Source organism: Rhopalosiphum maidis, chromosome 2 (genome assembly GCF_003676215.2).
Source record: "Rhopalosiphum maidis isolate BTI-1 chromosome 2, ASM367621v3, whole genome shotgun sequence".
Taxonomy (NCBI): Eukaryota; Metazoa; Arthropoda; class Insecta; order Hemiptera; family Aphididae; genus Rhopalosiphum; species Rhopalosiphum maidis.
In genome coordinates, this window is record NC_040878.1 from 56,173,118 (window position 1) to 56,197,770 (window position 24,653).

Here is a 24,653-nt window from a genome sequence, read left to right on the forward strand (position 1 = left end):
TTTAGATTTTAATACCGCAACTGCTAAAAATCGTTAATCTAAAAATATCAATATTGACCTTGCGCCTCCCCTGCTATATTCTTGCATCTCCCAAGGGAGGTGCGCCTCATAGTTTGGGAACCGCTGCATTATACATTTACAGACTTACACTGTCTTATACTGATTACGGTTGATTGATGCTCGCAGGTAACGAAAACGTTTCAAACTAGCGATTCACATAATATGACGTAGTGTAATATTTTATTCGTAGCATAAAAATAAATAGTTCATGAATTGTGCAATCTAGGAAAAAAATCCGCGGAAAAATGTTTATTTTATTATAGTGTAAAGTGTACATTTACTTTTACTTAATAGTTAATATACTTTTAATAATATATCTCCTCAAATAAAGTGTTACCTGGCGGCATATAGTATAGGCAAAATAGGTACATTATTGCAGTGTTATTATGTTGCCGATAATAATTATATTCTGTTTAGTTAATTATTTTTATAACAATATAATTAAATTTTATAGTATAATTCACGAATTAAATATTTTATATATTAATATTAAAATATCAATTGCTTTATCATAACATATATCATGCGAAACGAAAACTTCATAAAAAAAACAACAACAATTTTTTCCCTATCAGACTTAAATGTACCTTAAATAATAGGTTATTATTAGAATTATTTAATACTACCAAAGTACCAAATGTATATTAGTTAATTAATTAATGTCAATAACGTTTTTGTTTCATGATACATAATATTATATCTAATGCACCTGACTATGGAAAATGTTTTGGCATATTTTTTTAATGTAGAAAGACCTAATACCTAAAATGGCTAAAATATGAAAACATATTATAAAATAGTTCACAACAGTTTTGAAATGACTGTATACTTGTCATTTGTCAACGGAAAAATTTGAAGTAGATATGAATAAGCTGATGTTGAAATACTTCTGAGTGTTATCACTGATACAATATTCTCATTTTCCCATACTTTTTAATTTGTTTTTTTATCTTTTAAAAAATAATTAATTTGTGTCTTAGTGAACCCTGACTAAAACAATTTATGTACATTTAAATTAAAATCTTCATTATTAGATTCTGAACGGAGTGATGAATGCATTGATTTTACAATGTTATGTATTTTTTTTTTTGTCTGTCATCACATTTTGAAGTAGTAATAATGCTTCAATTTTTGACTTCAGCCCCTCTTGGCCTCTTTGAATAGGAAAATTCATATAGTTGGTACTTTGAGGGGTCAAAAGTAAAAAATTTCCAGTAGTTTTCAAAAGCCTCGGGAAAAACCCTGAAAAAATAACGGAAAAACGGGAATTTTTACGCATAACCACTTTTCGACAAAATCGATTTTTTGATTTTGCTGTAACTCAAAAACGAATCATTGTAAATACTTGAAATTTTCACCAAATGTTTATATTAGCGTTATCTATTTATGATTAAATATTAAAAATATTTTGACCTTTTTTAAGCTACTTATAAGCAATTGAAATTTTCGACTTTTCTAAGTTTTTTTCTTAAAATGCCAATAAAAAAAATTTGGCTATCCAAAAAATCTTTAAAATTTAATACAAGGTTTATTATAAGTTTACTTTTCATAGAAAAAAAAAAAATCAAAAATCGTTAGTCACAATTTTTGTTTATAAGCTAAAGTTCAAAACTTTACGAAATATATCAAAATCGCGAAAACTTTGCAAGGAATTTTAAAGTTAAAAATTCATAAAATTTTTGTGATTTATACCTTAAGCTAAAAAACCCAATACAAGGTTATCCATAAGTTTTCCTTCAGGTAACTATAACAAAAAATTCCAACGTCAATATAGAAAAAATGTTATGAGCGTATGAAATAAATTTTTTTTCAAAATCATGTAAAATAATGATACATTACAATTTAAATATAGGTAATAATATAATATATCCTACGAATTATCATTGACTGACAAATCATCTCCGTTCAGAATTGTTTTTCATGTACAATGATACCTGTCATTGCATTCAAATTTAATAACACATCCATTATAGAGACCAGTGACCTACTCTCCATCTCTACTGTACAGCAGAGCGACACCCACTTGCCCACTTTTTTTTAATTTGCAGTTGTTCGTTATCTTTTTATCCAATTTTTTTTTTTAATGGCATTTATTAAAAATTTACAATCTGTACATTATATACGATAGTCTATAAGTAAAAACGAATTGGTAAATAAATAATAAAAATGGCTTTGAGTGACTTGAAGGAAGATTCGCAGTCAAGTCATCTTTTACAATGAGTTAAGGTATTTTATGAAAAATATAATTATATTTTATTGATTAAAAAGGGTTCTGCACCACTGCGTTTGAGACGTTTTGTAGGATTTTCGTGAAGTGTGTCTTTGAGGCCAGTTATGAAATGAGGTGGTTGTGGTTCACGAAGAATTATCCATGAAACCTTTTGTAGAAATTGATGGCTGATTTAGAGGTCATCGTGGAGTAATTTGTTCGTTACGTACCAAGGAGTTTTAGCAATGAGCCAATGATACGCATTATGCAGACAAATTGATCGGAATGCTTGAATCGTTACTCAATCATAGGTACTCTGGAGTACCTATAATGCCATATGTCTAAATGGAACGAAAGAAACATTTGTAAATAAGAATTTTGTTTTGAATGTTGATGTTAGATCTTAGTAAGGGCCTTAGTAAGTAAAATCTACTGTTTAACTTTTTTCGTTAACCCTTGAGGTAAGGACTCCAAATAAGTCTTATGTGTGAGACCTAGGTATTTAACTTGAGTGAAATGTAGAATAATGGAATTGTCCAAGGTGATCAGCGGGCAGTCTTGTGGTTGTAGGGAAAAAATAATACGCAATGACTTAGTTTCATTGATTTTTTCCCCATGAATTGAACCAAAACATGTTCATGTGGGTTTGGATTTGTTGACTGTCAATGATAGCCGATATGGTCAAAGTATGGCTGTATCGACTACGTAAGTTCCGATAAGAGTGAACTGATTAACTGGAATATCGGCAGTGTAGAAAATATAGAAGAATAGGGCAATGTCGCTACCTTATGGAACGCCAGCTAGAACTTCGTGGTGACCGGTGGGTTGATAGTTTGGTGTTGATTCTGACTCAGAGTATTCTGTTTTCAATGTGTGATTTTAAGAGTAGATAATATGGAGTTGGGAATATTTTTTTTTGTTTAAACAGTAATCCGTGATGCCAAACGGTGTCAAATGCCTTTGCAACGTCTAGAAATAAAATGTTTTGATTTAAATGATTTAAATTATATAGGTTTTCGGAGATATTGGCCAAGGTTTATAGATTATACAGGTTGCCTCATACCGATATTTCGATAAAAGTGGGAGTGGGAGAAATTGTGCCGTGACGTCACCCGTCGTACAAAATTGTTTGCTTGCTATAGCACGTATAATGTTTACACGCATTTTTACAGGCTTGTTTACACTGTGGTGTGATTTTTTATGTTCCTGGTATACAAAATAAAAAATGTTATTATTGAGATTTTGTTGTTTTTATAATAAATTAGTTTGTTTTAATGGCAATCCCGAAATATAAAGGTGGTTAATGTTGTGCCTTGTGCAGTTGCCGTATGCAATAACGTCAATAACTATTTACTATCCAGGGCCCAGGCAAAGCTAAAAATATTGGTAGAACCGATTTGTCTTTTCACAGGTGTGATGTACAATTTTTGACTAAACAAGGTGTATCATGAAGTTATGATAAGTTTTTGTACAAAAAATAAATAATTCAAAAACGTTAATTTATGATCATTTTGAAAAAAAATAGTTGTAACTTTTACAGTATTTAATTTGAGTAATCCGTTTGTGACCTATGAATGTATAAATATTCGTTCAACTTTCCGCTTCAGTGCAATTTATTAAAACCAAAAGTAAAAACCAGTAGGCAGTAGTCAAAGCGAAATTTTTATTTGGAGTTAAGAGGACTGAACACTCGCATGTGTTGCTCCGTCTTATAAGTGCGTAACAGCAAATTTACGCTCAACAGATCACGTTTAGCTCCGTCAGTTTAAAAATTAGAGTTTATTAAACTTGATGGTGAGAACATTATCTGTATTCGTATGTTGGTTTTTTTACAATAGATAAGATTTTTAGCAAGTTATGCAAATAAATATAACGTAAATTAAAAATACTCATAACTCACTTAAAAACTAATTTTCAACAAATTACTCAAAAAAGAAGAGCAAAAACCCAACTTTAAATCACAAGTTTCAAAAACTTAAAAAACAGATGACCTAATTGTAGCTATTTATAGTTATTAATATTATACTTTTATACAATAATATATTATACCCTTAACTATATTTGTACACTTAATTTTACAATTTGCGAAAAAAAATATGTAGTACTTATAGTAATATACTAATATATAGCACTATATTTTGCTACATAGTATAAGAAAGTGTAAGGTGTAATATTAACAATTTAAGGTAACCATGAAATGCTGTTAAAAAAATATTTCTATTTTTGAATAAATTTAGTAAAATTCTTAAATTAATTAGAACTTTGGGTTATATTGGTTAATTTCACCTCACAGAAAATATGCATATCTTTCATTAATGATAAATAAGGAATATTACGATTAGTTTTATACAAAAATGGTGCAGTTGGATTTCAGAGCTGATTATATACTGTATTATAAGTAGCTACTAGCTACTTACAAATTGACGAAGATTTCAGGGTTATAACAATAAATGCATCACTCTTATTCATTCAAATAAGTGTTAGACCTTTGCCATACAAGTATACAACGCTGACATAGTAATATATCGTATTAGTATGGTGAAAAAACGACTAAAAAATACGAAAGAACGAAAATTAATACAGATCGCCATGCAAAACAATTCACCGCCTTGAAGTGTGTACGACGGGTGACGTCACAGTCACGATAGGCGCTGCGGGGATTTTTCAATGTTTACATGACTATGAGGCAACCTGTATAATCTATAAACCTTGGATATTGGCTACCATTCTTATCATTTTTCGGACAAGTGCTTATCACTCATTCCGGTTATCAATTATAATCACAGTTCGTGGTGAAAGTTAAAAAATCTGCTGATAGATGCGTGCATTTACATTTGATAATAATAATATATCTCGTATTCTAGTGAGCTAGATAGTAGATATACAGTAAGTCGGTATAGTAAATTCGTATGGACATAATAATATGTCTATGGCTAAGTTGTAAACTCGCATAGTTTAGTTGCATATTTTGTTTTATCATTTTGTATATTTTTAAGAGGAACCAATTTCTTTAAACTAAATGATAAATTATAATTTATAATACATTTTATTTAAATATATAAATAACCGTCAAGCATGTCGATAAACCTATTAAAATATATTATTACAAAAAGTTGTATTAGCAGCAGAGTACATAATATGAAATATATGAGTACGGTAAATAATAAAAAGCTGTAAGTACTGGCTGTTTGACCTTAATAATTTTTTTATAATAATTTAATTAAAAAATGTTCTAATTCATTATTTTTACGAATTCAAACAAGTAATACTTGTTTTTTCTTATTTAGATAGAACATGTATGAAAATTCAAAATTATTGAAATTTTATTTATCATAGTATAGTAATAAATTTTTTTAATAAAATTTTTATAACTAAGACAATTTTTTTTTTAGGTACCTTTAGCTTAGTACATTTTGTAATTTTGTTCTTCAATTTACTTCATACTTAGAACAATCTGATACCTAGTTTTTAATTTATACTTAATTGAATTTTTTTATCAAATAGTTGTTTGTAATTTATTTTCATATGTACTAAATTAAGATTTTTATGGAAAGTGGTTACTTCATTACTTCATTCTTCATTATTGATAACATACTAAAGTAAAATACAACTTATTCAGTCATATACCTATGTACCAAAATATGAAATAAAGTATATTAATAATATAACTATTATAAGGGTATTTTTATTTTTTAGCATTAAAGTAACTTTTAACAAAGCTAATGGCGATAAAATTACTGCCGAAGGCAAAAAAGGAGATTCTTTATTGGATGTCATTATCAATAATAACTTAGATTTCGACGGATATGGTATGATCTTAAATTATTAAAATAAGTATTCATTATTTTATGCTTTTTATACGTTCTATTATACTTTATTTTTCAGGAGCATGTGAAGGTACATTAACATGTTCTACATGCCATGTGATTTTAGATTCAAAGGATTATGATGCATTACCTGATAAACCATCAGACGAAGAATTAGATATGTTAGATTTAGCATATAACTTAACTGATACGTAAGAAAATGTTTATTGAATTTTCATAATAGTAATGATTTTGACTTTTAATAATTATTATTTAACTATTTCTATCTCATATTTGTAATTTTTCAAATCATTTTAAATTACTTAAATTTACTAAACGAATTTAATAATAATTATTTTTTTTTTAAGAATTGTTTTTTATTAATTAATATTTAGTGCTTGCTATGTTCATTTTTTTAACCAGTCCCTCAAATAGTTTAACGGATTTTACTATTTTAGAGTTTAATTTACAATTTAATTCTGGTTCAAAAACATATTTTCAAATAATAAATGTAAGATTCTATGTTTCATTGGTTGATTACAATCTTAGAGTATATAAATGAAACGCTATATTTTTTTAATTTTAAATTAAGATAAAACTATATACGGATTTCTTATTAAAAATTAATTTTCTGTAGTAGAATATACAAAACCATTTCTGCGAGTGTTAAATTAATTTAATTTATTATAATTTACTATTTGAGTACCAACCTAAATAAAACCTTATTTGTTACTTTTCTTGTTTAATTTGTATAATTTGGCTCTAAAATATAAAATTAACTAAATCATTATTATTAATGAAATTATATTATCTAATTTTAATTTAAAATGCAACTTAATTGGTTTTTAGGTCAATTTATTATTTTTAGTATTACAGTAACTTATCAAATTAGTATACTAATTTCTAACCAAACCTAAATTTATAATTATATTAATCATAACTTGTAAATAATAATTTTGTTTCAGATCTCGATTAGGATGTCAAATAATTTTAGAAGAAAAATTAGATGGCTTAGAAGTCAATGTTCCAGCTACAGTTAATGATGCTAGGTATAATTAAAACATGCATTTAAAAAAAATATTATTTTAGAAAAAAACCTTTTTTTATTAACTAAGTTTCTATAGGTATATTCGTATATTAAAGGAAAGAGAATGTTTAGAAATTTTTCCAAGAAAAAATTAATGCATTTATGGTTTAGATTTATTTATTTTATAATTTAAATACTTATAATCACTTAGAAAATAATGCAGTACTAAAATTGACAATATAATTTATATATAATATACAATAGGAATTGTTTACAACAAAATAGAATACCTATTTATGGAAAACTTTAAATAATTTTTAATTCTATATATTTCTTGAAAGTAACAAGATTTTATTAGCATTATATGTTGGCCAATATGTTGTTGAAACCATTTTTTTACATTTTTATTTTAACTTGAATATACTATGTAATTTTTGTTTAGTCACACAGGGTATGTATTATGATCCCTATGTTTTGAGTACAAATATTCACTATTGGTAGATTGGTAGACCAACTTTTATGTACCTTCCATGGACAAGTATGCTCAAGATATTCATTATCATTTTTGAATTAATTTTTTACTCTTATACACTTATGTAGTTACTTATAGAAAATTATAAAAAAAATTTTATTTTATTTTTTTTATCTCAAATAATTTTATCTTAAAAGTTATATTATTATATTTTTTAAACATTTTACTTTGTTAAATAATAGCTATACAATTTTCTAAGAATTATGATTTTAGGTTTTTTTTTTATTAAATGTTCATTTTATTTTCCATTAATATTTATACTATTATACCCATTATAGAATAATTTTTTAACAGTTAAATATATAATTTAAATTAACTATATAATATTTTAAAATATACATTAATAAGACCAAAAAACAAATTATAAATTACTTGAATGATTTAAAACATTAAAGTGTATTAAGATACAATTATACCCCATAAGACAACTGATGTTACAAAATATTAAATGAATAATAGACGATTAATAAGACTGTATTATTATATTTATGATAAGTGAATAAGTGATACCCAATAATAATTTATTAAAAGAATTTTTAAATAATTTTATTAATTTATATTTTTTTGTATGTAGGTAGTTTATTGTGCATCTTACCTAAATAAATTAGCATAACTAATTTAATATGTATTAATAGTTTATATAAAATATATTTTTTTATTATTTAATATTTAATGTATTTTCATGTATTTACAAAAAATAAATTTTTATTTCAGAGACTAAAATAATGTATGTAAAATTACATTTAGCTATAAACATTGTTTATGTGGAATGTTATCTCCGTTATTGCAAGTAAATATATATACATAAAAATATCAATCAAATTTGAATCCTTTTTGTCGAAGGGCTATTCTTGCTTCTTTTATTTCCTGTGGAATCAAAACATAGAATTGAACTTTTATAACACAATTATTGAATGTTGTAAGTTACCGCTTGTAAATCCTCTGCAGCCAATTTACAATCATTGAAAGTAGCCACTCGATACAATATAACTGCCAACGAGAACACCTAAGCACATTTATATGTTACAATGAAAATTATAGGTATTTTTCAAATTATCATGAGTAGTGAGTACTTACGCCAAAACAAATCAGTAATATAATTGGAAGAAATTGTATGACAAGGAAGTATTCCTTAGAAATTTTACTATCATACTGATTAAAAAGTAGACTTAACCACAATATAGATAGTATATTAACACCAACAACCCACTGAGTTAATTTTTTCATTTTATAGCTACCGCGATCAGTCCTAAGTCCTCTACAGTAATGGAGATATGACGATAAAAGCAAAAATTTACAACTAGGTTCTCAATCGGCGTCCACTATCCTAAGACAAGCCTTAGATAAATAGTGTTGATCGAGCAATACTAAATTTTAATTTAAAGACGTATTCGTAGATAAGCAATAAGCATATAATATTCGGACGTATTGTACGACGTGCACTATCCTATATCAACTTATAGAATGTAGATAAGAGTATAAAGCCGAGTGTGATTTGGTGTGTTTATTATCACTATCACGGCTATTGATTATACAGAATGCCTCAAAACCATGTAAACAAAGCAATCCCCCTACAGCGCCTTATTGACCATGACGTCATCCGTAGGAGACTCGCAGGCGGCCGTAGCTATGTGTAGTGTCGTATCTAAATACAATGCTTAATATTCATACTTACTACTATACTTGTGAGCTAATTAATGTGAAGTTGTGTTTTACATATTACATATATATAATATTTATTATATATATTATTCTCATTTGTGTATCTACCTATAATATTTTAATCGTATATCATAATATTTTCTATTTAAAAAAGTAGAAATCTATTATAGTATTATGTATGTTTTTCAAAATACATATACTCAATACAATTAACTAAAAAGTGTTGACTTGTTATAAACAATTGATATTATTATTTATTACTAGAAATTCACTTTATATTTATTCTCATATTATTACAAACTTATTTTTAAGGTTCTTCAGTTTTCTCATGAATTATTTTAAATCAGAACCAATAAAATTATTAGCCATTTATTCTTGTATATGATATAAGTTGTAATAAATTATTCTACAGCTACAACATATTTAATAGTTGCTTCTAAAAGACTGCTGCGAAAGACTTGATTTAGAGGAACAACAGAAAAGCGTGGACTTACTGAACTTATAATATAACGAGGAGCGTATAGAAAGAAAGGGGTTACTGGAAATTGCTAAGGGACTGACTTGAGAATCAGTGACAATCAGAAAATTGACGGCGAGAAGAGAACTAATGTAGATGAAAGCTAAAATAACCCAACATTCGGCCATGAAAGTAGAGACGAATGAAGATAAATTGGAAGCAGATTATACATTGGATTTGGTGAAAATATAATCGTAATCCGCTTTGAATCCCGTTTCACACATAAAGGGGTTACAAATGGTAAAAGTCCCAACACGACCTTTTGTGACGATTGAGGATATTCATCTTTTGAACTACACCAAAATTAGAGATAGCTATTCCGTATGGCTTACAATGCTTACATTATTATTTAATAAAAAAATATTTTTTTCTATAATGCAAATTTTTTTTCCCCCACTACTAATCTTTAGTTAGATATTTTAAATTAATTTTTTTGAAAATTTGGAAATTTGCTTAAGCTTCGCGGAACCCTTACATGGTATTATTAATAATTAATTAATTGTTGCTCTAAATTGATATTTAATTAATACATTTACCTGGAATATTTAAATAATTTTGAGTATTTCAGATTTTGAGAAGGATTTATATATTATACATAATATTGTTTTATTAATTGTATACATAATATAGTTGTAGAAGAACTAATAAAAAACATACAATTTTACACCAAAGAGAATCAAAAGTATAATAAGGAAAAATAATATTGAGTGAGAATAATGCAGTAGCCAGCCACTAGCCAGTAATTCATCGTCATGGTAACAACGCTATATAGATTAATCAACGTCCTAATAACTGATGCCAACGAGTATAAATACTGATGCGTTTCCGAATATCGTCAGTCTACTCTTAACCTTCAAACTCCCAATAACTAAGAAAACCAGCAGAAGAATAAGAAGATATAAGACCCAGACTATCGGCGGCGAACCCAGTAAGAGAAGAGAAGAATAACCGAAGAAGCTCGCGGTTAACAGATACCGATCACCGAACGAATGCTATCGACTACGCCGGATCGTAGCAGTACGCTCAGACCAGAAGATACTGTCTTATGGCCACATAAGACTCGTCTGGTTGTTTGCCTCGACTGGCTCGGGTAGTGTCGACTGAGCGGCGCACAGCTTCGCCCGCTTCTACCCAGCTGCGATCACCAGCAGACATCGTCTATATTACAGACCTGCCACGAACACCAGACGAATGTCTTCACGGACGTCGGCCGGTCAAATCTTTTTGTGCGCCCCCCCCCCCAAATTGGCGACCACGACGCGATCCGCTGTTGTCCGTACCTGCGCCCTTCGGTCCTAGCCCTTTCGAGTGGCTCAAGGTATTCACACCGCTTGTGGCAATACGGTATGATGGCATCGGCGGGGAACATACGCGATATTCCTCACCCCGGTCCTCACTCGTCCAGACGCGTGATGACGATCCGAGCTAACCGGCTACTGTCGGCTCGGTAACCACGGTCTACGACACTTTGCGGCTGGTGGGTGGGAGTAATGTGGTGGGCCACATAAGACTGCGCTCGGGCGCAGGGCATTTATCTGGTTGTTCGACTCAGCTGACTCGGATAGTGGCGGTAGTGCCGACTCAGCGTCGCAAACCGCACCACACCAATGTCCTCACGGACGCCGGCCGGTCAAATCTTTTTGCGCGCCCCGTCAAAATACTAACTACAGAATTGTCGACCAAACGCTGTGAACCAGTACAGAATTAGCCGATAGTCTATCACAGCGGACTTCAGTAACGACGTGTTGCCGGTGTGTCTACACTGCAAGACCGACGGCGGTCATATCGACGTGCACCGCTCAGAGCTAATCGATTATCGGGATCGTCATACCTATGACGCCAGACGAACGTTCTCGAAGTGCCGTCGCATAGGGTTAGGTGTACGTTGCAGACGTCCGCGGCATCACGCCACACGAATGAATGCACATCGATCAACGACAACTCTCTTCCCTGCCGGGCGATTAATTCCGACCCGGTGCGATCTCATGGCGAAGACATAAAATCGCCCCTTTTCAGGGCGGTTGCAAATTCTACATTATCCCTCGAGGGCGCGCCCGTCTCGGCCGCACGATTTTTAACATAGTTACGCTTATTATTTGATAAAACATGAACAAGAGGGTATTTATAAATATTGTCGAATTACATGTGAAAAAAATATCGTTAAATCAATAATAAATTAGTATAGTAACAAAATGAATGTTTAATAATCAATTTATCATTTTATCGGTTAACATGACAACGAGTTAATCTTGGTCCGCGAGGACGGCTGAAAAAAAGAACAACAGGCATACATTATAAGAATTTTATATAAAATTTAATTTGTCATATTACAAATAATAGAGATGTTAAGATAAAACCTTGTGATGACCCATGTCCGTTATTTAAAAAAAAATAAATAGTTGATTTTGGAATTATATTATACTATTATATGTTTTATATAGTCTAAAATATATAAATAGTAAGTACAGTACTCGTGTGTGTAATGTATAATTGAAACAGGATCTATGAAGTAGGAATAAAAATAATAAAAATATATATATATGTTATTTAATCTGTGCTATGGAGGTAAATATTGACGTGATAACAGACGTTTGTACTCGATAGTCTATCGTTTGATAATGATGGGTATTGTAATTCGTGTTTATAACGTAAGTTTTAAATTTGTCTCTTATGTTAAAATGATATTCGAACGTTTAATTAATTATTTCATGACATTAATTAACGTAGTCGTCACCAGGCTTGGTTTACATTATTCCGACAACATCGACGTGGAAATCGTATACAAATCAAAAGATTTTATTATTGTTAACAAACCCGAAGACATATTTACAAATAATCATAACAAAGTAGTTAGTATAATATTACTCCAGTATATTGTAATTGTATAAAAAAAACTCGTAATCGATACAGTGGTGAGTGCTTTAAAAAATATAGGCCTTAGGCATTTTGTAATAAAATTTGTTAGTGTTTGTAGTGTGTTGGAAAAAAATATCACAGTGATATAGCATGTTTTTGATTGTTATTTTTATAATTTAGAAGGACATTATTGACTAATACCTAGGAAATATATTATTACTAAAAAATATTGAAGGGTTAAATTTTCCACTAAGCCTATTCATTTTTCAAATACATTAAACTCCATAATTGAGACTTATTTTCAATATTATTAATTACTACTATTATTTTTAATTCTTATAAAATATTTAGAAATTTGTTTAAACAATTAATTTTGTGGTATTTTGTTTACCATAATCCTAAAAAATAGATTTTACCTTAGTACCTTTTGCTGTATACAAAATATATACTATTTTAAGACAATAAATGATAAATCAGATATAAAATTAAAACATGGTAATCTCCTAAATCTAAAAATATATAGCTGAGCCACTAAATCAATTTATTGTGTAATTATTTTTAAGTGTAAGGCACTATAATTATATATACTATTATATTTCTACAGAGGCCGTCCTTGGATGTATTACTTGGAAAGAAATATCCACATTTGGTGAACAGCAAATTAGAACACAGTTTCTATTTTGTCCACAGGTTAGACTTTGTGACCAGTGGTGTATTATGTATTGCTCTAAACAAACAAGCGTGCGCCAAAGCTTCGGGTGCAATGCAAAAAAGAATATCCCGAAAATATTACATAGCATTGGTCAGAGGACTCGTATCCACAGACCATTTGGAGTTGACCAACTCTATTGGTAATAGACTTAATAATTTTTAATGACTAATAAATCTCAAATTTATTTTTTCTAAATACCTACTATTTGAAACTATTTAATTAACGTTGTACAAAACAAAGCTTATAAGATAAAATAAATTAATACATTTTTTAAAAATAACTCACTCAAGTAATTTTAATAAATTATTAATTAATTTAATAAACATTTTAAAGCATAAAAAAAAAATTGGTAACTTGTAAATGAATTCATGGTAAATCTGTATGAATACATATCAGTTAAGTTAGATGATAATACTATTATACATACTAATTACTAAGGATAATAAGTTGAAGATTGATAGAACACATCAAAAAGGTTATGCAGACTACAAAGAAGATATTACTATATTCCTATATTAATAGTAGAAAGAGACAAATCTTACAATAATTATTTTCCTCACACATTATCAAAAATTTATAGTCATGACTTATTTTATGCATTTTTTTTTTTTTTTTTATTGAGTAAAAAGACAATCTACAATCTATACAACAAATATGCACATTAATTAGATGAGATAAAAGAATACAACAAGCAACAATGAATATTCTGATTTTGGGGAATTACCCAGTGGTAACACCCAGCACGTGATAAATTTATTTACTGTCTGTTAATATTGGTTGAATTTTTTTTTTATGCATTTAAAATTACATTTTAACAAAATTTGTCAAATTTGAAAAATTACAAATTATTTTCACCAGTTGCTTAAATTATAATTTTCAAAATATTAAATATTTGTATTTATAACAATTATACAAATACATAGGTTCAATTTTATTTTAATTTATGAACTTTTTTAAACGTGAAGCAATTTCTAAATATTATAAAGAATATTTTTAAAATATTATTTATTTATATTATAAACCTATTTACTCTGTTTTGCACTTTTTACAGTAAGGTATTTTTAACATATAAATTAATAATAATAACATAATATGATATATTTACTATAATAATTAAACACTAATAAATGCAATATTTTTATAAATAACTAAATAAACCAACAGCAATACTAAAAGTAAAATAAATAACTTATATAACATAACTATCAAGATATATGAAATGTATTTAGTTTATTATAAATCTATTTATGATATAACCATGTATCTAACCATACAGGGTGATTCTTTTATCATAAAACACTTATTATTTCAAAAATTATTCATGTTTTTGAAAATATTTTTTTAAGTTTTTTACTTTTTTGAATGACAACAGAGTTTTAATTTCATATTCCAAAGCAGATTCATTTTCTGAGTATTTTTATACATAAAAATCGATTATAGGGTGAGTAGTTTATTATGAGTTATAAGTATTTAAAGTTTTGATGCGCGGATTGGAGTGGTATGGGGTTACCCCACAAAATATTTATCTACTACTCCGCTTGTTTAAACTTTAAATACATATAACTCATAAACTACTCGTCCTAAATTCGATTTTTATTTATCAAAATACTCAGTAAATTATTCTGCTTTGGAATATGACATTAAAACTATGTTCATTCAGAAAAGTAAAAAACTTAAAAAAATATTTAAAAATATAATATTTTAATAAAAACATTGTTTTTTTAACAACTTGAAACTATGTAAAAAAATGTTTTCAAAAACATGAATACTTTTTGAAATAACGAGTGTTTTATGATAAAAGAATCACCCTGTATATCAAATATAACGGCCATCTAACCGCAAATTTAACACACCCATTACAGTGTCCCTCTCGACATTTATGTACAACAGAGTGATACCCACTTGCCTATGCAGTATGCTAATGACTTGTTTGAGAACAACGGAGTAAGCAACTAATTTTCTAACAGAAAGTATAATTTTTTTGGTATAAATAATAGGAAATATCATAGTCCATAGACATAATATAATATATACCTATATTATGTATATGGGAAATATAAGTAGACTCAAAACATTATTTACCAATATATCCCTGCATTTAACTACGATTCAATCAAGTATTAAAGCGTTTAATTTTATTTGATGGGTAAATGTAAGAGTTTATCAGAAGTGATTAACTTATTACCTAAAGCTAATCATATAATTTATAATAAATATTTTTACACTATGTGTAATTATAATATGTGTGGACTAATACTACAAAAAAATCTATTCGAAATATAAATATTATTTTATGTGAAGTAGTGTAATAACTAGGTAATATAAGTAAATAAGTAGATAAGTATTTGGCCAAAATAAGGGCACATCAGTACATCACTAACTATAAAGGGATGACGCAAATTAAGACGTGGTAACGAGATTTATTTTCAATTTCTGTATATCGTGTAATATAGTATATCATAATAATAATATTAATACATATCCAATAATTTGTTTTACAGGGTACTGTGCGAAAGAAGCGGACGGAAATCGAAAAATGTGCACTGTTGACGAAGAATGTTGCACCGAACCTCGAGACGCACACACCCGGCTAGTAGTGTTGGAGCGTGGCGTGTATATGTCGTATCCCGCAACCAAAGTTCTGTTACAGCTCGTCACTGGTAGACGTCATCAGATTCGGGTGCACTGTTCGACGATTGGCCACACGATCATTGGTGATTACACGTACAGCGATCGCAAAGACACGAGTCCGCACCGGACGTTTCTTCACTCATACAGGTGAGTTGGTCGTGGCCTTGTGGGTGTGCAGTGAACACCAACCAGATCGAAAGCTCCGAAGACCGTCGGATGACGTGTCGTCAAAATACAACCAGCACGGGCCTGGGACTAATTAAAATTTTCCACAATGATCGAGAATTTTTGTATCGTAATTTACGACTCTACGTTAATATATTATTGGTTTTTGAATACACCCAAATTGAAATATTGCTGGATCCATGTCCGTTATATATCCTGTCTGTGGTCTTATGGTTATGGGGGTTGAACTTAAAGAGGTTATCCTTTAAATACTATCTCAAATCCGCTTAGTAGTTTACACTTATTTATTGTTTATAAACGATTAGTTAATATATACTAAAAAGGTATTTAGGTATTACACTTGTCACTTAGTATTTTTCAAGGTTAACCCTCCCTTACAAAATTATCACAATATATATATATACTCCTAAGATATACATACACCGAAAATGTGGCCTATGTGGGGGGGGGGTCAGTCAAATTAGTAAATAATGATAGGTATTATTCTATTATTATTCTATGCAATTTTTATTTTAGCTATAGAGTTTTGCCTATAATGAGAAATCATAATAATATTTGTAGATTTGTAATATGATATAATTGTGCGTGGTTATTTGTTTCAGATTGGAACTAGGTGTCGACGGCATAAACGTCCAGACGAACGACCCATTTACCAAAGCCAAACTTAATGGTTTATGGATCCCGGTGGAATATGTCAACAGAGTGGGAGATGATTGTTTTCGACTGTTTAGTAACTGTAGCTGACATATATAAAATGTGATTTCATAGTATCATACCATGTATTTATGTACATATCAGCATAATAGACTGTTTTATTAAATATATTTAACTATTTATACTGTTCGGTAAAAATATTTAAACCAAAAAACATTTTTTCCTTACTATTTTACGTCTGATCATTTAATAATAATTCATTAATACTATGATAGTATGATAAAATAATGTAATTCACGACCTGTGTTATAATTAAAGTTCACCAAACTATGCTCACGATTAATACAATATTTTAGCTATTATGTGTTTAATAGTACCTATTAGTTACTACTCAACTATAATCCGGCCATGATACCTGAGGAATCGAACTTCATACAATCCATAATATTTGTGAAAAAAAAATAGTAGGTAGGTATGTTTAAAATCTAGTTCTATACCAATTACAAATATGCGTGCTTGGATCGTATTACTGTTTTATATAAGTAAAAGGTAATTTAATGAGTATGACATTGTCTGTTCCTTATTTTAATTATTATACTAATTAGTAGTAATTACATTTACAATTTAAAAAAGGATTTATCTAAATTTTTAAATTTAGATATTTAGGCATAGATCCTTCACAATATAAGTATGATAAAGATATTAGATTTAGTTTATTATTATTTTCGATCCAGATATTTTTATGAAAATATTTTAAAATTTTAAATACATAAATGTATGTTATTAAATATTATTTTCCGTCGATAGCCAAAATCACTAAGATATCTTAGTCCGTGGCCAAAATCAAATTGTTATCACATATTCTGATATTATCAGTAAAGTTTGTATTTTTTTATTACTGCAATATTTATATTTCTGATTCTGAAATTCAGATCAGGATTCAGGATCTTAAAAATTCACAATTCACAATGATTTCTTCAGGGTTTAGTGGCGCTTTAAAATTAACTGATTTAGATGACTTTATCACACCATCCCAGGTGATTTTATTTTAAATTATTGTTATAACATAGATAATACTAATTACTAATGTCTTGTATAGGAGTGTATAAAACCTGTAAAATTTGAAAAATCATCACTCGGAACAGGAGCAAAAATCAAAATTGGAGATGATGGTTCTTATGTTCAAGAATCCAAAGTAACTGTTTTAATAATACCCATATATATTTAATTTACTGTCGAATAGCGAAAAGCATACAACTAATAGTCCTGATGAAACTATTTCAGAATTTGCATACCTATATGGCATGTAACTTACTTTTAGTAAAAGCACCTTGGAATTAAAATTATCTTATAATATTTTATTATAAATTAACACCATTTTATTGAATATTGATCAGCAATATAAGTATGATTAATTGAAATTTCATACAAAAATCTGGATGTTCCTATAGTATATCCAGCGATAGGACATTCTGGTAATAAGAATTGATTCGTTTTGTGCATTCTCATACATCACCTTGCAATAGTGTTTATATAAAGATCATCTTGTCGACAAAGGCTCACAGGAATTGGGTTATTTGGAGCAAAAATTAGACCTCAGTAATTACTATGCCATCATGTTCTGAACCAGTGTTTTCTCTTGCTAGATGTATTATGTAATCTAGTTAGTCCTAAGTCTTAGGTCTCTTAGCTATAGTTCAAATTATCTCTATTGTGATTACTATTAAAATTAGAAAATGGTAAAAGTATGATTTCTCTGTTGCATATAGATATTGAAATAGTATAGTGGCATGCAGCACCATTTAGTGACTCCACGCCCAGTACCAGTAGTTGACATATGTAGAAAAGGGAAAATGTGTACTGTCATCTATCAGAGTCTCATCTTAAATCTTAGCACTTCCTATTAAACTCAATTTTAAGAAAACTATCCATGCTCAGATGTTTTATTAATTTATTGCATTATCCTTTGATAACAATATTTTAAAGTATTTTCTGGTTTAAAATAAAGTAGCCTTAATCTGATCAATTATTCTTTAAAGAATCTTACTTCTAACATGTGTATGCTATTGATTCAATATTGGAAATATTAAACTTTATATTTCTTTTAGTAAAATATTGATTTAATTAAAAAAAAAAAAAAAATTGGTATCTTAATAAAACTACTGATTTTAAATTAATTTACTATATGATTTCTTAAAATTTTAACACTAAAATGATTTTATTTTCACAGAATGGCAAAAGCGAAAAATTAAAACAGGTTGAAATTTCATTGACCGATTGTCTTGCATGCAGTGGTTGTATAACTTCAGCGGAAACTGTTCTCGTTCAACAACAAAGTACTGATGAAATGATGCGTGTTTTTGATGCTCAAAATGTAAGCTTAGTTATACTTATATAAAATATTCATTATTATTTTCATAATATGTAGCAATTACTCTCATATTATAGGTTCTTGATAATAAAAAATTTATAGTTGTTTCTATTTCTATACAATCATGTATATCAATTGCAACAAGTAAAAATATTACAGTCGAATGTGCTACATCAAAATTGTGTGGTAAGTCTTAGTTGTTTTTTAGTGATTTTATTATAATATAAATTATTTTAATATTTATTTGATAAATATAAAACAACTAATATATTTATTTTATAAAGTTTTAAAAATATAGTTTTTTTTTTGTACTATAAATGTGAAATATTGAAATTCTTAATAAATATATTGTTATTTCTTGCCTAATTTATGTAGGATAAAAGTTATCAAATATTTGTAATATACTTTATAGCAGGGGTCCCCAATTAATATTTTGAAGTGCCACATTAGGGATCTAAAAAATTTTCACAGGCCATCAAAATTCTAAATATATATTTACATTATTTAAAAACCAATAATATTTAACAAAAACAATAATTTACTATAATAACACTTATAATGTTGTCGTAATATGTGTTATTTATTATTTGTTTATGGGCCGCCATTTGGTGACCCATGCTTTATAAAATAGTATTAGTATTATTTTAATTTGTTCTATTTATGATATTTAAATTTAATAGGGTATTTCAAGAAATTAGGTGCTGACTTGGTATTGGATATGAAACTTGCTGAAGATTTAGCGTTATTAGAATCTCAGAACGAATTTATAGAAAGATATAAATCAGCTAAAACATCAAAAGTTCAGAAAATATTACCAATGTTGGCATCCTCATGTCCTGGTACAGTAATTAAATCTTATAGTTTATATCATAACTATACTCTCTCCCACTAGAGAAAATACTGGATGATACCGAAAACTGGTCAACTAAGCGCAATTCACTGTAACACCATGGTATTGTGCTCCCATTAAATCCCAGATCACAGCTTTCAATCACTACAGAAAATCAATAGAAATTTATATATGCAAAGATCTGGCATATTCTCTTGTTGGACAGAGTATAGCAACTGATATTCCAGTATTAATTATTTTGTGTTTAGGTTGGGTATGTTATGCAGAAAAAACTCATGGGAATTTTATACTACCATACATTAGTCGTGTGAAATCTCCACAACAAATAATGGGTTCATTTATAAAAGATTTTATTTCAAGTTTGAGAAATAAACCCAGAACTGATATATATCATTTAACAGTTATGCCTTGTTTTGACAAAAAATTAGAAGCTTCAAGGGATCAATTTTTTGATGTAGACACTCAAACTAAAGATGTTGATTGTGTGATTACTTCTAGTATGTATGAATCTTAAAGATAATTATATAACATTATTGAATACATTTTAGTGTAAATTTTAGTTGAAGTGGATGCATTATTGGTCAAACAAGACATTATTTTCGATGACATAGTTCCTGTAAATTTTGATACGGTGATAAATAACCTAACAGAAGATAATTATAATTTGTTTACAAATAGTGGTTCTGGATCTGGAGGATATGCTCATCATATATTTTGTAATGCAGCAAAAGAATTATTTAATATTAATATTGACAAAGTAGAATTTAAACCTCTACGGTTTGTACTAAATATTAATGATATTAATGAATTTAAGTAATGCATAAAACTGTTACAGGAATATTGATATGAAAGAAGCTATATTAGAAATTGATGGAGTTGTTGTTCTACGTTTTGCTATAGCCAATGGCTTTAGAAACATACAAAACCTTGTTCAAAAATTAAAAAGTAAAAGATGTCAATACGATTATGTTGAAGTGATGGCTTGTCCTTCAGGTTAGATTCATTTTTTTTTTTATCATTTATTTAATAAAATATATAAATTTATACATAAAAATGTTTTTAGAATTTAAAACCATAAAATAAACATTTTATATTTTATTTGGTTTTTATAATATTTAACTACTTGATTAATTTGAATAGGTTGTTTAAATGGAGGAGCTCAAGTGAAACAAGTAGAATTCAAGCCAAATAGAGAATTTATAAGTGCTTTAGAGAATACTTATAATGGGTTACCTAAAAGCAATCCTATGGAAAATAATGATGTGAAATATTTATATTCAAATTGGTTAAATGAAAACAACAAAAATGATTATTTATTTACAACGTATCGAGAAATTAAAAAGAATGATCAGCCTTTAAATATTAAATGGTAGATAAATTATAAAATAGTTATAAAGTAATTTTTAAGTATTTTTATAATTATTTTAAATGTTTCTCCACATTTTTTTTTTGTAAGCCAATATATTTTTTGTTTGCGGTTATTTTAATATTAAATAAATCTTGTAGCTATATAATTTATTGGGTAGTATTTGCATAAATTGTCTGACTAGTATTTTTAACAAAATTATATACTACATAGGAGGAGTGGATTTAGGGGAAGAAAACTGGGGCAATAGCTCCTGAAGCTTCCACAAGAGAGGAGCCCTCACAGGCTATTACTAACAATAAAATTATTTAACTATATACAATTATATTTATGAAGTGTATAAAGTATATAATAGTTGCATCCATAACAAATAATAAATATGTAACAGGCATAAGCAGATTGATATAAAAATATTATTTGAACAGTTAATAGCGAACTACGGAATTCTTAGAATTGTTTTATAGTATTGTGCTGTCAATCCGCCTGTATTAAATTGATTACTTGAAACCTTATGACCACAAATGAGAAATATTTCTATAAAAAGACATTATTCTGTTCAAGTTAATAGAAATGTAGCCTGTGATCGACTATTGTACAGGGACATGACTTTACCATTCACAATACACAATACACAGTAGGCTTAGAGATGGTTGACTAGGTAGATATAGACAAATGGGTGTTCTCTGACCATCGCTTGACAAAAACTAGTTGCTGCTGACTACATTTTAAAACTTTATCAGAATATAGGAACACCTTAAAATACCTTATAAGTTACAAAGATACTGCAGTACATCTATAAATTAAAACAGAATATTGATGATGAATAGGGCTCAGGATAAAATGCATTTGCATATTTACTGAAAAATTAAATGGAATAAATTTGTTTTAGTATATATTGGTTTTATATTATATATTATATCAAGTACCTACATACCGTATTATGTGATTATATAATACCTATATTATAAGACTTTTTTTTATTTATTTATTTAAAATAATTTACAATCTATACAATAATTAATATAATAAGCAAATTTGATAGTTAATATAATGGTTAGTGACAGGAGATTAACATTTATGAGTAGGTTCTTAGCAGTACCATCCGTCCGGGTACTTTTTAAGTATTATTATCATTTTCATTTTAGTAGGTCTCTAGGCCACTATCTTTTAAGTCTTCTACGTACATTACCGGGAAGTGAGGTGGTGTATAGTTGTTTGATTAATGGGTTTACTGTGAGAATTTAAGTTAGTTGTTGATGTGAAATTTAAAGTAATATAATAATGCTAATTGATTGACTGTAGGAATTTTTAAGTCTGTGAAGATTATTATTTGTGAAGTACCAAGGAGAAGACTTAAAATTATATCTGAATAAAATATTTCCAGTTATTTTATTTTTTTAGTTTCCTTAAGACTCGGATAAATTATGCTGCAGATAAAATCGATTTTACGATAGTTAAAGCTATGGTATACTACAAGCCCGTATACATTGTTGGGAGGGAGGTGTTTGGGCTTCACCCATATACGTCTTATACGTTTATTCAATGTCTAAAGCTAATGAAAAAAAATGTTACTAAACAAAATAAACTAAAATACAAAATTACATTGTATCACCTATGCAGCTATGCAATATACTTGGAATTAAAAATGCCATAATAATGTATAATATAGTGAGGTATAAAAGGTATACCGTACATACATGTTGTGTGTCATATACTCATATATGCAACTAACATTGATTATAATTATTAATTACTAAGGATTTATAATCAATGATACTGATTATATAGACATTATTCCGTAATGATATTCCTATTCATTTATATTTCTAAAAGCAAAAATTAGTTTGACGAATGTTATCATTAATTTGTAGATTTATTATTTAATATTATTTTGGTCTAGCTTTGGAGTCGAGTCTTATCTTTAGCAATCCAATCTGAAGCTTTATTCCAGGAATAAAGACTAATATTTAATTTTTAATTTTTATTTAAAAGTAGGTTTATATATTATAATATAGAATATATTCAGCGAAAAGTTGAAAACACATTGTTTATATTTTTCCTTTAATATGTATAAGTATGGAAAAATATTCTTTGTTTAATGTATTAATAATTATTGTTATTAGGTACTTTTTATTATATCGCAGGCTTGCAGTAAATAATATAATATGTGATGAAGGGAACATCAATAGGCAAGTTTGATAATCATTATGCAAATGTCTACCTACTTAAATGTTAGATTTTTAAATTTTGAAATATGTAAGTCTCTTTCTAAAATTCGACTAAGTCTATGTATAACAACAATATCTGAGATAATATGCACCGTCACGAAAAACTGTCGACGGACCACACGGGTACAAGACTACAAGATGGAAACGGCTCTAAGTAGGTACAGGTGATCTGGCGAAAGTGATTCGTTTATACATATTATATATAGAATAAAGATACCATTGTTTTCAGTTGGACGGTAGGAGTAAAATATATGCATGTGTGCGTGTTCACGTCACAATATTATGTGTGCCAGCGTTCGGAGAGATCATATCGTATTCTATACTTACGATTATTATCGTTCATAAGTGACACGCGTGTATAGTAGGTTCCCTGCGTGGCGTAGGTACTACACGTCTGCCGCCAGAACCCGTTCACCTAGTATATATAGATATAATATTATTACAAATTACAGTTTATTACCCACCTAATCTACCTATATGTACGTAATATTATAATATATCTAGCCGGTTGTCCAGCAAATACCCACCTCTATATTATACCATCACTCGACCCGCGTGTGCGCCGTCGGAAAGAACTACCATATAGTATACACTGTAGAGTCATAGTTAGTCATTCAGTGATTGGGTATTTCTCAAACGAGAGGGAGCCCACCGTGGTACCACTTATACATACCTATCTAAATTTATATATTTTTTTTACGAGCCCGTACGAGAAAACGCCGTGACTAATGTAGGTCCACTGTCTATCGACAGCGGACTCATGGACCGATGACCTTATACATTTCGTATTGAGTAGGCATCCGACCGTTTATAATACATTAATACTATTATACCAGCTACATAGACTGTGCTGTTGCGACTCGTGTCCCGCAAGACGCGTATTACTAATATTCATACCGATATATAAATATTACTGTTTTATCGAGTTTTATAGTAGGTCTAACGCGATACTCAGCGTAACGGTGTTCGGAACGTGTCGAAATAAA

The 24,653-nt window shown here is 28.5% G+C and overlaps 4 protein-coding genes across 5 annotated transcripts; 3 read left to right on the forward strand and 1 right to left on the reverse strand.

Annotated features, from left to right (window-relative positions):
- Nucleotides 1-5,140: 5,140 nt before the first annotated feature.
- Nucleotides 5,141-8,451, forward strand: LOC113552864 (adrenodoxin, mitochondrial-like). Of its 2 annotated transcripts, XM_026955854.1 has the most exons (5): nucleotides 5,392-5,442; nucleotides 5,966-6,078; nucleotides 6,155-6,287; nucleotides 7,041-7,124; nucleotides 8,349-8,451. In XM_026955854.1, exons 1-5 carry the CDS (start codon nucleotides 5,408-5,410, stop codon nucleotides 8,353-8,355), a joined length of 372 nt encoding a protein of 123 aa, XP_026811655.1. In that variant the 5' UTR covers nucleotides 5,392-5,407; the 3' UTR covers nucleotides 8,356-8,451. The 2 variants fall into 2 exon arrangements, with proteins under 2 accessions (XP_026811654.1, XP_026811655.1); XM_026955853.1 differs by lacking the exon at nucleotides 8,349-8,451 and having other exon boundaries at nucleotides 5,141-5,442; nucleotides 7,041-7,772.
- Nucleotides 8,342-9,104, reverse strand: LOC113552865 (dolichol-phosphate mannosyltransferase subunit 3). The gene is made up of 3 exons (XM_026955855.1): nucleotides 8,712-9,104; nucleotides 8,563-8,640; nucleotides 8,342-8,501 (listed from the first exon to the last, which is right to left on the reverse strand). The coding sequence occupies exons 1-3, from the start codon at nucleotides 8,859-8,861 to the stop codon at nucleotides 8,448-8,450; spliced, it is 282 nt and encodes a 93-aa protein (XP_026811656.1). The 5' UTR covers nucleotides 8,862-9,104; the 3' UTR covers nucleotides 8,342-8,447.
- Nucleotides 9,105-12,345: 3,241 nt separating this feature from the next.
- On the forward strand, nucleotides 12,346-17,034 carry LOC113554341 (RNA pseudouridylate synthase domain-containing protein 1-like). Its single transcript, XM_026958142.1, has 4 exons — nucleotides 12,346-12,662; nucleotides 13,274-13,520; nucleotides 15,883-16,159; nucleotides 16,801-17,034. The coding sequence occupies exons 1-4, from the start codon at nucleotides 12,432-12,434 to the stop codon at nucleotides 16,940-16,942; spliced, it is 897 nt and encodes a 298-aa protein (XP_026813943.1). The 5' UTR covers nucleotides 12,346-12,431; the 3' UTR covers nucleotides 16,943-17,034.
- A 698-nt stretch (nucleotides 17,035-17,732) lies between these two features.
- Nucleotides 17,733-21,446, forward strand: LOC113554339 (probable cytosolic Fe-S cluster assembly factor AGAP009023). The gene is made up of 9 exons (XM_026958141.1): nucleotides 17,733-17,889; nucleotides 17,952-18,047; nucleotides 19,083-19,226; nucleotides 19,301-19,409; nucleotides 19,904-20,062; nucleotides 20,322-20,570; nucleotides 20,634-20,850; nucleotides 20,909-21,066; nucleotides 21,214-21,446. Exons 1-9 carry the CDS (start codon nucleotides 17,821-17,823, stop codon nucleotides 21,444-21,446), a joined length of 1,434 nt encoding a protein of 477 aa, XP_026813942.1. The 5' UTR covers nucleotides 17,733-17,820.
- The last annotated feature ends 3,207 nt before the right edge of the window (nucleotides 21,447-24,653 follow it).